The sequence below is a fragment of the Sciurus carolinensis genome, chromosome 18 (genome assembly GCF_902686445.1).
Source record: "Sciurus carolinensis chromosome 18, mSciCar1.2, whole genome shotgun sequence".
Lineage (NCBI taxonomy): Eukaryota > Metazoa > Chordata > Mammalia > Rodentia > Sciuridae > Sciurus > Sciurus carolinensis.
Genome location: NC_062230.1, coordinates 9,266,713 through 9,280,218, shown reverse-complemented (window position 1 = coordinate 9,280,218; position 13,506 = coordinate 9,266,713). Strand labels below are relative to the sequence as shown.

The 13,506-nt window shown below is 39.0% G+C and overlaps 1 protein-coding gene across 3 annotated transcripts in view; it reads right to left on the bottom strand.

The window, feature by feature from the left end:
• The window catches only part of Smurf1 (SMAD specific E3 ubiquitin protein ligase 1), a 96,185-nt gene that overhangs the window by 18,389 nt on the left and 64,290 nt on the right, over positions 1-13,506 (bottom strand). For all 3 annotated transcript variants that reach the window (XM_047533289.1, XM_047533290.1, XM_047533291.1), the window contains exons 2-8: positions 7,397-7,435; positions 6,202-6,310; positions 4,686-4,819; positions 4,474-4,539; positions 3,126-3,201; positions 1,462-1,703; positions 728-812 (exon numbers count right to left, since the gene is read on the bottom strand). In XM_047533289.1, coding sequence (XP_047389245.1) covers positions 728-812; positions 1,462-1,703; positions 3,126-3,201; positions 4,474-4,539; positions 4,686-4,819; positions 6,202-6,310; positions 7,397-7,435 — 751 coding nt within the window. The remainder of the gene's footprint in view (positions 1-727; positions 813-1,461; positions 1,704-3,125; positions 3,202-4,473; positions 4,540-4,685; positions 4,820-6,201; positions 6,311-7,396; positions 7,436-13,506) is intronic.

The following is a 13,506-nucleotide window of genomic DNA, read 5'->3' as shown; positions in this document are numbered from 1 at the left end:
CCACAGAAGACAGGGGCAGTGGGGGAGGGGGCACGGCATTTCTGTCGGGGATGCTTTTGTAATTAACACAAAAGCCTGTCATTCCTTACAGGGAGTACTGGAGAGACACCTCATTCATTTGCAGGTAATATTTCCATTGTAATTATAGATACTGAAATGTAAATTCAACATGGACTTGGAGAATCAAAGACAGGAAGCTTATTCTCAGGTGAAACAAAGTATGCATAAAAAGGAAATAAACATTACCAAAAGTCTTATTAGGTAGTAATGCTATTTTAAAAAAGAAACTCAACTCTGTTATGGGCATGTTGGGGGGCTCTCTGACCTAGGCTCAGCTGTATAGTCTTGTAGAAGAGATTTGTACAGAAAGGCTTCATCTCCCCAGAATGGGCCCACAGGGACTGAGCAAGAGGGATAATCAAGTAGAAGAGAGAAAGGGTAAGAGCACCCTTATATTTCCTTTTTACTTTGTAGAACATTCTAAGCATATAAGAAAGTTGAGAGAGACCATAATGAAATCGCCCATGAGCCCACTCTGGCAATCATCAACTCACAGACAACCTCATTTCAAATACATCCCATTCACACCTCACCCACCTTATTGAAGCAACTCTCATTTCACTCATCCATACTTTTAAACTAAGAGCAACACATCTGGAAGGGGACTGGCTCTGAATAGCAACCGCTGGAAGACCAGCTTGGATGGTATGCATTTCAGCAAACCTACCTGGGTATCCGGGGGTCATGCCACGTGCTAACTCCAGTCTGTGTGTGCAAAAAGTAAACTTGCCCTTGTACTGTCGTTCTCTGTTCTGCACAAGAAATCGGGAGAGAATTAGAGAAGTCTGATTCCACAGAGTGGTCGACCCTTCCTCTATTCTGTTCACACTGATTGTACACTTCCTTTCACCGCTCTTTAACTTCACTGGGAAAGGACCGGAAAGGGCACAACATCTGGGTGGGTCTTACTCCCCTCACTGAGCCACCAGCGGGAGGAGCCACCTTTATGCACATCTGTCACCTCTCTGCCACCCTGAGACTGACCTGACTTTTACACCCATTTTCTCTGCGTGCTCTTGCTTCTGGATTATCTGCCAAGCCTAAACTACAGCCCCCTTCGCGTCTGTCCTCTTTGGGGGGGAGGGTCAAGGGATCCTTCTTCTCACCCTTGTCCCCTGCTGTCCTTCCTATACTCTAGGCACAGACCACAGCAGATTCCCTCATCTATTTACACAGTACCTGTGTTCTCTTTGGCATTAGCGTGCCTAAAATTTCTCACTATTTCTAAACTGAGAGACCAGAGCAACTGCTGAGGATTCACCGTCAGCCAAACTCATCACCTCTTTGCCACAGTCGCCAAATGGCAGAGGAAGGTGGGCCGAGGTTACTAAAAACACTTGCAAAAGCAGCGATCTCTGCAAGAATGTGATGCCAGTCAGGGACGCCGCAGTGTCCTCTCACCATAGCCTTCCGGCAGTTCTGGTGACTGGTGGCCATGTGGTCGGTTCTGGGGCGTCTGTAGTGAACCTCGGACCTCCGGATTTCTAAGCCGTTGAGCTTGAAGCCTTTGATCTTGACTTGGGGACTCTGCAAACCTGCAGTTCCCTCCACCTGCGGCAGCACCAGTACCATCTGAGTAGGGGGCCGGCTCCTCCATGAAGCAGCTGAGCGGCCTCCCGGGTCCCGAGTCTTCATACACCGTTCTGGAAGGAAGAAGGCCCAACTGGTATGGGAACCCGTGGAATTGTCATGAGATCTGGGCCTTCCAAATTCCACTGGATACTCCTTTCCTTTAACAATTGAGCGTGCCCCGAGTGCTGAGTATTACAAACTCCATCATGTTCTAATTTAAAAGGGCGGGCTCTTTCAAAGGAACAGGCAGCTAGAAGGAGCCACAACGAAAGTGCCATCAGAGCCACCCATACAGTGCACTTTAGGGTAAAGCTGAATGATGGGAAAAAGATAATTTTGCACTATAAGGAGGCTGTAAAATGAGATTTCATTTTTCTGGAGTTAAAATCAAATCCAAATACTCCATTTCACTTATTATTTTACTCTCTAATAGAATTCCTGGTTACATAAAATACCACAATGACTCTAAGTGCTTTTTAAGTATAAATTTTCACCCCCTGGGCAATTTTGAAGACAATTTACCTTAAGAGGCTATTTTTCCCTTCTAAGTACATGAAAAAGAAAAACTCATATTGAAAGTTTTCTAATAGATACACAAATTGAGAGATTAGAACTATGAGTTGCCCCCCGGAATCTCCACCCTGTGCCCATCAACCAGCGACAAAGCCGTCACCTGGGTGCTCTCCGATTCCTCCCCGCCAATGTCTTACCATTTCATCCTTAGACATTTCAGCACACAACTCTCAAAGTTAAGGACTTTTTCCATTAACTGGGCTACACATTAATTTTGAAAAAACTCAAATATCAGCATTCAAATTTCTTCAGTTGTCTCATAAATCAGGATCCAAATTCCACACACTGCATTTAGTACCTATCTTATATCATTAATTTACAGGTCCTCCTTCCCTCCTTTTATTTTTTAACTTTTCTTATGGGATAGCTGAAGTACCATCAATGCACCCATTCAGTGCACCCTACAGAATGTCCACTCTGGATCTTGCTTATTGAATTCCTTCGGGGCAAAGTGACACATTCCCTGCGCCCTGTATGTATGTTAATGTGATATTGTCAGAAACCACTAATGATTGTTGGGGAATAGCAAGATTGTGAGAGTGACTAATGAGTTTTTAAATATTTGGGGGTTTTTGTGTGTGTGTGTTTTAGATTCCTCCCCTTAGTGTCAAGTATGAACTCATGAATCTTTAATAGATTTGATATTTCAATTCATTGTAGTTATAATTCTTATTGATGCTCAAACTGTCCCATCTTTGGCCAGAGGGAGGCTCCCAAGCTGGATCCTGAGTTTTCTGGGCATAACCCCAGTAATTACAGCCACCTTTATAAACAAGTCAGTTGGATCGTAGTTTTATCCCAAAAGCCATTAATGCATCCCAAGTGTCCAGCACAGCAACATGAGAGGAGGGTTACCTTCCTACAGGTTGAGAGCCTATGGAAGTAGAGTGCTTGGCTGGTGTCACCACAGTCATACGTACCCTTCATTTTCTAACAGTCCCCTGCAGTCCACCACCGACCCTCCAGTGCCTATTCTGTCTCGCGTCTGTAAACTGACTAAAACAGAAAAGAACAGCCTGCATTAAAACCAGTGGTGTTTTATACAAGGGTAGTACAATGAGCCATTGCAACTTAATAATTTATGTACCACAGCATAAAAAATGAGGCACCTGTATGTATGCGCACCTGTGCGTACGTGCACACACACACACACACACACACACACACACACACACACACACAAATTCCTGTGCTTTCAATATGCCGGATTTTACTCCAGTAGCTGCATACACCACATACCACCTGGACAGTCCCTGAAAACGTGCAGCAGAAAAGGCAATGGGGTTCTTAAGCTCCCCGTAAAGTAACAATGCAAAATTCGGCTCCTTAAATTACTTTATCGCTTAAGGAGACTGTGACTTATGTTTAATAAGGATGAGCACTTTCATTATCTGCAAAGTCTAGAGCTCAATATTTACACTCTTGCTTTACTGTGGACAATAAAAAAACATTTATTAAGTCGTTTTCAGTTGTTCTCCCCCTGGAACATCCCTCCCCAAATAAAGGAAGAAATCACAAATGGAAAAGCAGTAAGTGAGAACTTTTTCATTATGATCATGTTCGGAATGTATATGCACTGTTCATAGTCTTGGCTCAAGTCTACCTAAGATAAAACCTACAAGATAGGAGTCAGAAAGTCACTCCGATGCTGTGATACCATTTCCTTTGATTCCTTGCAATGCAAACGGCCAACATCAGCCTTACCTAAAATACTGATAAAATGGGGTGCATAATGGAATGAGCTACTTAACAGATAGATCACTTCCTACAGAATGCCTCAAGTCAGTACAGTAACATTGGCACATTTAAACTCTTCTCTCTGCACAATCTGATCCTTGACTTTAAAATTTACATTCTATGAAATTCATCACAAATCATCTTTGCTTTATACATATAAGGTGGGGCTTCCCAAAGAAACTATGGCCCCAGTCCTTGCATATGTGGCCACCATTCTTAACCTTTGAATAATACATTAATTGTCCATTAATGTGATGATCAGAATTAATAATAATTAATTGTCCATTAATGTGATGATCAGAATGACTTTTTTTAAATTATAACCCCAGATCTTTCTGTACAAATGTAAATGATAAGATGAAGGGAATTCAATAAAATAATAAACACCACACACGACGCAACGTTTTAGAGATGGCCCATAGGTGGTCTGTCCTTGGAAGTATGTCAGTGCCTATGTGTGTTCCTCAGTGAGGACCAGCTGAGTGTTATGTTCTGTAAGAGCATCCTTTATACAGATGAGAAAGTTCTTACCCACTATTTGGCCACGAACTGCATCAGTATCTGAGGGATTTAGTTTGCATAGATCCAAACGCTGGTCTGCAAACAAACAATTCAAAACTTAACCCAAGGAAAGGTAACTAGGGGGGAGGCAGGAATTCTGTATTCAGCATTCAAAATAAAAACAGATGCCTCCTAAGCTTTCTTCAGTTGCAATAAGAGGCAGAAGAGCATTTGGTTCTTACAGCCGGTATCTTTTAATCTGCTGATGGCATTGGAGAGCAGCCGCACACAACCCAGGAAGCCAGCTCCCTGTTTCTTGTGTATTTTCTTGTGGTTCCATACGCTGATGGTTATAGAATCAGTTTTCCCAACATATCTGAAAAGAAAATGCGAACATTTTAATTGTATTTCTGAATTATGATAATCTTGTTGAAATTTTATCTGATTGAGTCAAGGATTCTTATATAATAAAACTGATTCTGTATCTTGCATGTGACAGATATTCAATAAATATACCCCATACTAACTTTAAGAAGCTGGGGGAAAGACTATAACCATTATGCAAGGAGCAGATGCAGATCACCTCATGTTAATATAATGCTATAACAGAGGTTTACTGTGTTCTAATACTTCTGTAGGACAGTGACATGTTCATAAGTACCCACCAATTGGACTTAACAAAAAATACTAGTTTGTAACAAGGGACTCCTTATAAACCCATAGATGCATCCAAAGTATACAAAAGTACATTAAGACATTAAAGTCCCCCTCATTCTCAGTGTATGTCAACCACAGAGACCAACTTTCAGGACAAGAGGTGACAACCACTTTCCAAGTCATTTCTGGACCCTTCAGGTAATTGAAACTAAATCTTAGAATATAACTACTACTAAAAATCTGACCCAAATGTACATAGTACAATTTGTTAATTAAAAAAAAAATCAGTATTACTTTGACGAAAATTTTTTTGGGTACCAGGGATTGAACCCAGGGACACTTAACCACTGAGCCACGTCCGTAACCCTTTTTCATATTTTATTTAGAGACAGGGTCTCGCTGAGTTGCTTAGGGTCTTGCTAAGTTACTGAGGCTGGCTCTGAACTCTCGATCCTCCTGCCTCAGCCTCCAGAGCTGCTGGGATGACAGGCGTGCGTCATGGTGCCAGGCCACTTTGATGAAGATGAAAACACAGGTGCTTATAAAACAGTGATCTTCAAAGTGCAATTCAATTCATGGATGAATATACAAAATCGTCTGCTGGTTTGTGGGCTTATGTATGCTTGGTCATGCAAAACTAAATTTTCTTCTGCAGAAAATTTATCTGCATTAAAAAGCAAAATGTTTTTTAAAATCAACAAAACTATTCGATCCTAATAATGCATTTTTTGGGTAAAAACTATAACTAGATTTAGGGTTTCACTGAAAAACAGAGGAACCTTGAGGACGTGAACTACAACCTACTCTTTCCTGCTAAAATGGCCAGGAGATTGAAAAGTCCGAGGATCACCATTAAAGAAAGAAACCATAAAAATCTCTGCAAATACCAAAGGAAAGACCTTCCAAGGACATAAACTGTAAAATTTGGTGATACGTGTTCATTTTGCCATTCACCTATAATCAATAAAAAGTTAGTAAGCCTCCCTCTCCCCCCGCCCAATGCCCCCTGCCTGTCTTTTCTTGCCTAAATCCTCCTCTTCCAAGGAGACACCTACTTCTACTTCCGGCTTTCCCCAAGGGGCTCACAGGCTTTCAACTCACAGATCATAGTGCTGGTTCCATTTTGGGTCCAATGTGTTTTTCACAGTGTCAGTTGAGTGGCACTGCCCAGAGCCGTCCACAACAATCTTAGCAAAAGGGTCAGGGAGTCCTAGAGGAGAGAGGAGCCACACCTGGATGAGACTCAGTGGCACAGACACATCTTTCAGGCTAGAGGGAGTCACAAGGTCAGTTAGTAGGGCAGAAGATTGTCCTGGGACGTTATTCTGTGACCCAAGGTTAGTTTCAACTAGCAAAGTAAATTACTATATTTAGCATTCTAAGAGAGACACCCTGTGCGTCTTCACTCTCAGATTTTTAGAGGACAGAAAACTATAAAATATCGACTTAAATTCAAAGAAATTTCCATCTCTGATGACCACTAAGTGGAGCTAATTAAATGGAAGAAAATGTATCTGTATGCCTTCTAAAATAATAATAGCCAGAAATCTTAGTCGTCTTACCTATGGAATGTCTTACCTACCTTGATTTGTTAAGTCCCTAAATGTCAGCGTATGAATCAGACAGGTTTGTGGGATCAGACAGGTGGTGAGGTGTGAGGGTTTTGGAAACAGACCTGGAAGTGAGCCACTGCTTTGGAGCTTCCTAGCTACTTGGATAAAGCCTTTGAGCCTGAGATTCATCTTTAAAGTGTGAATAATACCACTTAAGAGCTGAGCCGCTATCTTGGGAGGATCAGAAAGTGTGAAGAATTTAATGCTGCAGGCATCTACTTGAAAGTAGGTGAATTTCTTACGTTGAGGAGTGATTTCTTCCTTTAGGATTCTCTATTTTTTACAATTCTTTTAATTACAGGACTTGAAAAATGTGATTTAATTTATAAAACTGGATTAATAATTCTACTCAAGTCAACTATTTTATAGGAAAACGTCTCATTTGTATTTGGACAGAAAACACTTCATTCCACAGAACACAATATCTTCTCAATAGGGAGGCAGACAGCCCGGGTGTGGCTAGAATGAAGAGTGACAGTTTTTTCTGGTATGATTTAAAAATTCTATGCCTTTGAGCGAGGGAGCCCCTGTGTGGCAGTTGACTGGAAAACAAAGTTTGTCAACCATGTATTTCTATTCCAAGGTTTTTAGGAGACTACGCCCAGTGTTTTTTATAAAGGTTAAAATTTCAGAAATACACGAACGATATTGATATTAGAAGAGCAAAAGGGGTGTTTACTTACTGAAGAAGTCTTTCTTTGCAAGGTTCTTGGCACATAATACTAAAAACAAAAACAAAAAATACTAGGATTAACATTTAGGGACAAGATTTCCACCATCACAAGTCTATATTTGCAACAGAAAGCAAAGGTTTTAAAGATTATCTTCACCAATAATTTGTCTTTCAAATTTAGTACCACATTAAACAAAAACCCAGCAATGACCTAAAAAGTAAAGCACTTTCTCCTCAAATTGGAGACCAGCTATAACAAATCTGAAATGCTTTAGTTTAAATTTAAAATTGTATTTAAACAGAGGTAGATTTATCATCGATATGTTCTTAAACTACATAGGATCACATAAAAACAAATTCAAATAAGGAAATAAAGACCTGAAACATTTACCTTTATAGCTAGTTATTGTTAATAACAACAAAAGGAGCTATGCTTTTTTTTGGGGGGGGGGTACTAGGGATTGAACTCAGAGGGTGCTTGACCACTGCATTTTTGGTGTTATAATACTTTTGTGTATGTGTTTGTGTGAGGTAATTTGAACCCAAGGTCTTACACAAGCTAAGTACGTGTTTTATCACTGAGCTGTATCCCCAGTCAATGATGCAATTTTATAAACGTAAACTTTGGTATATTGGAGAATATGGTAAAAAAATTCAATTATATATATATATATATATATATATATATATATATATTCAATATATATATATTCAATATATATATAAAATCAGAGTGTTGTGAAGAACAAAAGACAAAATGTATGCTAAGAATATAGCATAGTGTTGGTATATAGAAAGAATGCAATTAATAGTGATTTTCTTGGGACTGAGGCTGCAGCTCAGTGGTAGAGCACTTGCCTAGCATGTATGAGGCACTGGGTTCAATCCTTAGCACCGCATAAAATAAAGAAATAAAATAAAGGTATTGTGTCCATCTACAACAAAAATTATATTAAAAAATAGTGCTATTCTCTTATTAATGAGATAGTATCAGTTTCCATTAAGAAATTGTCACCACGCCCATGTCACACCATAAAAGTTACTTGGTCAAGAGAGAATATGCAATGTACTTTCCTCTTTTGTACGCTTCACAAATTTTGCTACTTTGGGGGGAGAGAGTTGACAATCTTGCTAATTTTTAAGAATGTGTTCTAGGAATGTGGTTCAGCAGTAGAATGCCTGCCTAGCATCCGTGAGGCCTTGGGTTTAACTCCTAGTACTAGGGGGAAAAAACAAAAAAAGAATATAAAGTTTTAAGAATTTGTAAATATTATTTTACAAAAATATTTTTATTATTGTACAAACTTTTTGCTTTTTATATAATGACTTTATTTAATATATAATTTATATACCATACAATTCACCCATAATTCAATGGTTTCTAGCATCCTCATGGGATTGAACAACTATCACAATGAATTTTAAAACATTTTCATCCTCCCCAAAAGACATACTACAGCCAGGAGCAGCTGCTCCTCATTTAACCTCAAGCTCTCCAGCCCTAGGCAACCACTAACCTACTTTGTGTCTGAGAATTTGCCTATTATGAACATTTCACATGAGTGTGATCACATGATATGTGGCCTTTTATGACTGGCTTCTTTGACTCCACAGGGTGTTTTCAAGGTCTGTAGCATGAGTTAACAGTCAGTCCTCTGTGTGACTGAGTTATCTGCCGTATGGATATACCACATTTTCTTTTCCACTCATCAGCAGGTAGACATTGGGTTGTTTCAACTTCTTGGCTCATTATACATAATCCTGTACCTGCTATTTTATAGACGTGTGTACTCGTCATTATAAACCTGTGAGTGACGTTGCTGGGGAGGGGGTATGTTTAACATTTTGAGGAACTGCCACGCCATCCCCCAGTGCTGCACCATGCTGTATAGCCCCCAGCTCTGTATGAGGGCGCCACTAACTCCTCATCCTCATTCATATTTGTTATTGTCTGCCTCTATGATTTCCCATGTCTATGGTTTTGATTTGCATTTCTCTGATCACTAATGCCTTTGAACCTGTCCTTCAGAGAAATTTCTTGTCCATTCTCTTCTCCACTTCGAAACTGGGTTGTCTTTTTATTATTAAGAATTCCTTATACTATATTCTAAAAATCCTTATCAACTGTAAGACAATTTTCTCCCAAGAAAGGTTCTCTCTTTCTTTATGGTGTCCTTGGAAGCACCCAAGTTTTTAATTTTTAATTAAGTCAATTGATCTATTTTCTTCAGTTGTTTGTGCTTTTGATGTCATATCTAAGGCAACTGCCTAACCCAAGGTCTTGAAGATTCACTCCTTTCTTTTCTTCTAACAGATTACGGTACAGGTGCCGTGGAAACCAGTCTGGAAGTCCCTCAAAACATTAAATGTGGAGTTACCTTATTGCCCTCCAGCAACTTCATTCATACGTTTATAATGAAGAGAAATAAGTCATGTCTATATAATAACTTCTATGGGATTATTTACAATAGCTAAGAAGTAGAAATAATCCAGATGCTTATTAGTTAGCTCTTAATTATTCATTTAGATCTAGATCCATTTTGAGATTTTTGTTTTGTTTTTTAAGGGTGTGAAGTGGTCCAACTCCATTCTCTAGCCAGGGAATATCCAGTTATACCACGACTATTTGTTGAAAAGTCTATTCTTTTCCACTGATTGTTCTTAACATCCTTGTGTGGTATCTCACTTCTATTCCATGGATCTATAAGTCTCTCCTCAAGCCATGACCACACTCTCTTAATTACTACAGTTTTGTAGTAAGTTTCGAAATCAGGAAAGATGGATCTTCCATCCTTGCTCTTCTGTTTCAAGACTGGTTTTGCTATTCTGAGTCTGTTGAGTTTCCATATGAATTTTAAAATCAGCTTGTTAATTTTTGCAGCAAATGCCAGCTGGGATTCAATAAGGACTACACTGAATCTGTAGGTGAATTTTGGAAGCACTGACATCTTTTTTTTTTTAACATATTTTTTTTAGTGGTTGATGGAACTTTATTTACTTATATGCAGTGCTGGGGATCAAACCCAGTGCTTCACACATGCTAGGCAAGCGCTTTACCACTAAGCCACAACCCCAGCCCAGCACTGCCATCTAAATAATATGAAATATCTGAATTCATGTGAGATTTCTCCCTTTTGTTTAGGTCTTCTTTCAATACTTTCAGCTTTTTTTTGTAATTTTCAGAGATCTGTTTTGCACCTCTATTAAATTTATTTCTATTTTATTCTTTTTGATGCTATGGCATATTGAATTGTTTTCTGAATTTCATTTTCTGACTGTCCATGGACCATGTACAGAAAAACAATTGATTTTTGTATATTTATCTTATACTTAACAACCGTGCTGAACGAATTAATTAGCTCTAATACTCTTTCGTGGATTCCTTTGCATTCTCTACATATGAAATCATGTCATCTGAAAACATTTTCCATCAATCTGGATGCCTTTCTTTTTTGGCCTAATTGCACAGTACTTTCAGTACAATATTGAACACCACTGGTGGAAATCCTTCTCTGTTCTTGATCTTAAACTTCAAAATTCAATCAATGGAGAATATGTGAGCTGTTGGTTTTTCAATAGATGTCCTTTATTAGGCTGAGGAAATTTTCTTCTATTTCTAGTTTAAGTATTAAATGTTTTAACCATATAATGGTGTTACATTTTAACAAATGCTTTTCCTGCATCTACAAAGACTTTTATTCAGTGCTTGCCTTTAACTACTGATCCAGGATAGGATTATTATATTAATTTTCATATGTTGAACCAACCTTACATTCTAAGAGAAATTTCACTTGGTAGTGGTACATAATCCTTTTAATACTCTGCTGTATTCACTTTGCCAGTATTTTGTCAAGGAATTTTGCATCTCTATACCCACCAGTTCTGGGCCCCCAAAGGAGCTGGTGTCAGGCGGCTTCTGAATGCCAATGACTCTGGTCCCACATTTCAAAAACATTATTCTGTGTTCATATTTACAAGGCTAGTCGTGTTGTAATTTAATGCTCAATCCAGTGGAATTTGGTTACATCATAAAATGGAGAAGGTCTTAGTAATGTTAGCACAAAGAAAATTTTGCCTCAATTTGTGTAAAGGTCATTTAGGGTCCTTCTGAATCTAGTTTAAAGGCATATGATTTTTCCTACTAAAATAATTTTGTGATCTAACATAATTTTGTGATCTTGAGATATAATTATCTCTACTCTAGGAGGTTATAATGATAGAAGATAATTCATTAGATGGTATAAAATTCTATTCTATCTAAATCTAGCACTCCTTTCTAAACAAGTAAGTTTACGTACCAGTTATGCATGAGGTTCTGGGGACCCAACAATGAATAAAAGAGATATTTATTCTTGTAGAAAATGAAACTTATTTTCCAGTGGCGACCACTGCATGGCTGCCCCAGCCCCAGCTCTGAAGTGCCCCTTGACCTTGACCACATCCCATCTCTTGCATCCCATGATTTCCTAATCTCACACCATAGCTCTCCTACCACTGGGGATCTGGGAAGAACAAATTACACAACGTTCACTGAACATCTGAAATCATGGAAGGGAAGTGTCTTGCTCACAAAAGATGGGGTCATGGGAATGCTATGTGTGATGTCACGCACTCCCAGAATGAGCCACGACAGAAATTTAGCACTTTATTCTATCTTAAGAAATGTCCTTTTTGTGTCAATTCTTCACTATTTTTCTATCCACCAAGCTAGAAATTTTCATTGTAATTTTTTTTACTCTTCCCTCTTCCTATTTATGTGTCCTTTTGATTTTCCTTCTTCCTCCTCTAATTGTCTCTTGAACTGTCCTTTCTTATTCTTGAGATCCACTCAAAACAGTGCCCTCCTTGCAAGCTGCCAGATCCAGCTCTGTTTTTCTCTCCCTGCTTGTTTTGAGACAGGGTCTCCCTTTGTTACCTAGGTTGGTCTCAAATTCCTGGACTTAATAGATCCTCCTGCCTCCGACTTCTGAGTAGCTGGAAGTACAGGGCAGTACCACCATACCCAGTTGGATCAATCCTTTGAAATGCCATTTTCATGTTCTTAGGCTCAAAAAAGATCTAATAACTGTAATCTCTGAAACTGAAATCTAAATTTCTGCCTGGGTTTTAAGTTTTCCCATCCAGTACTATCACTTTTATTTCCCACTCTTGGTTCATTCCCCCTCCTGCCTACCCCAGGGGGTTAGGCCTTGCTCCTTAACCCACAGGACAATCCCTGTCTGCACTGTCTTCCAGACCAGGCACTTCCCCAGTGAAGCCTCATTCAGGCCGGTGTTTCCCAAACAACACTCTGTGGTCACCTTTCCACTAGGGCCTAAACAAAACAATGACACCATAGTGGAATTTTCACAAGACCAAACTAATGACTTGTAAACAGCTGGCCTTTTTCCTGAGGTTATATCTTTCCTACTTTTTTACTGTGAAAATATCCTCTCTTTAATGAAATGAGGTAACGAAACATGCTGATAATTTTAACAGTGACTTTGCCAAATAAAAAGTTCACAATATATTGATACACACATCTACATAATGTTTGGACTGATCTGAAAATTACTTCCCTAACCATGGACGATGTATGTCCTCTTTTTAGTGCAATTTACTTTAAGAACCAAAGGGTTTAGCACTCAACAACCTTCCATGCAGGTGGCTAGTCACCCAGCTGAAGTCCTCTGTTGGGAGGAGACAAAATCTCCAGCCTTCAGGCATGTGTAAATGTGGCACTGACCTCCAGGATTTTATGATGAATTAAAAACAAATATAAGCCAAAGAAAAACAATGATAGGAACAGAAAACTAAGCTATCGTCTCAATAGCTTTAAACATCCAAGTAAAATTTTTTTTAATTAGAAAATATAACTTACCACCTAGGAGATCTGCCAACACATGTTAGTTATCTACTTTATCTGACTTTTAGGTCTGAAACTCACTATTTACATTTTTCTCTGAGGAAAAAAATCCTTTAAGATACAAAAGGGAGTAAGAAGAGAATCCCTGCTAAAGACAGTGAAGGGGGGTTTTCTGCCAGATGAGTTTTACTGCCATGCCACATTCAAAACCACTGTACCGAGCCATTGATTAGTGAATTCAGATGCAGTTAGGAAATCTTCAGATTTATAGTAGA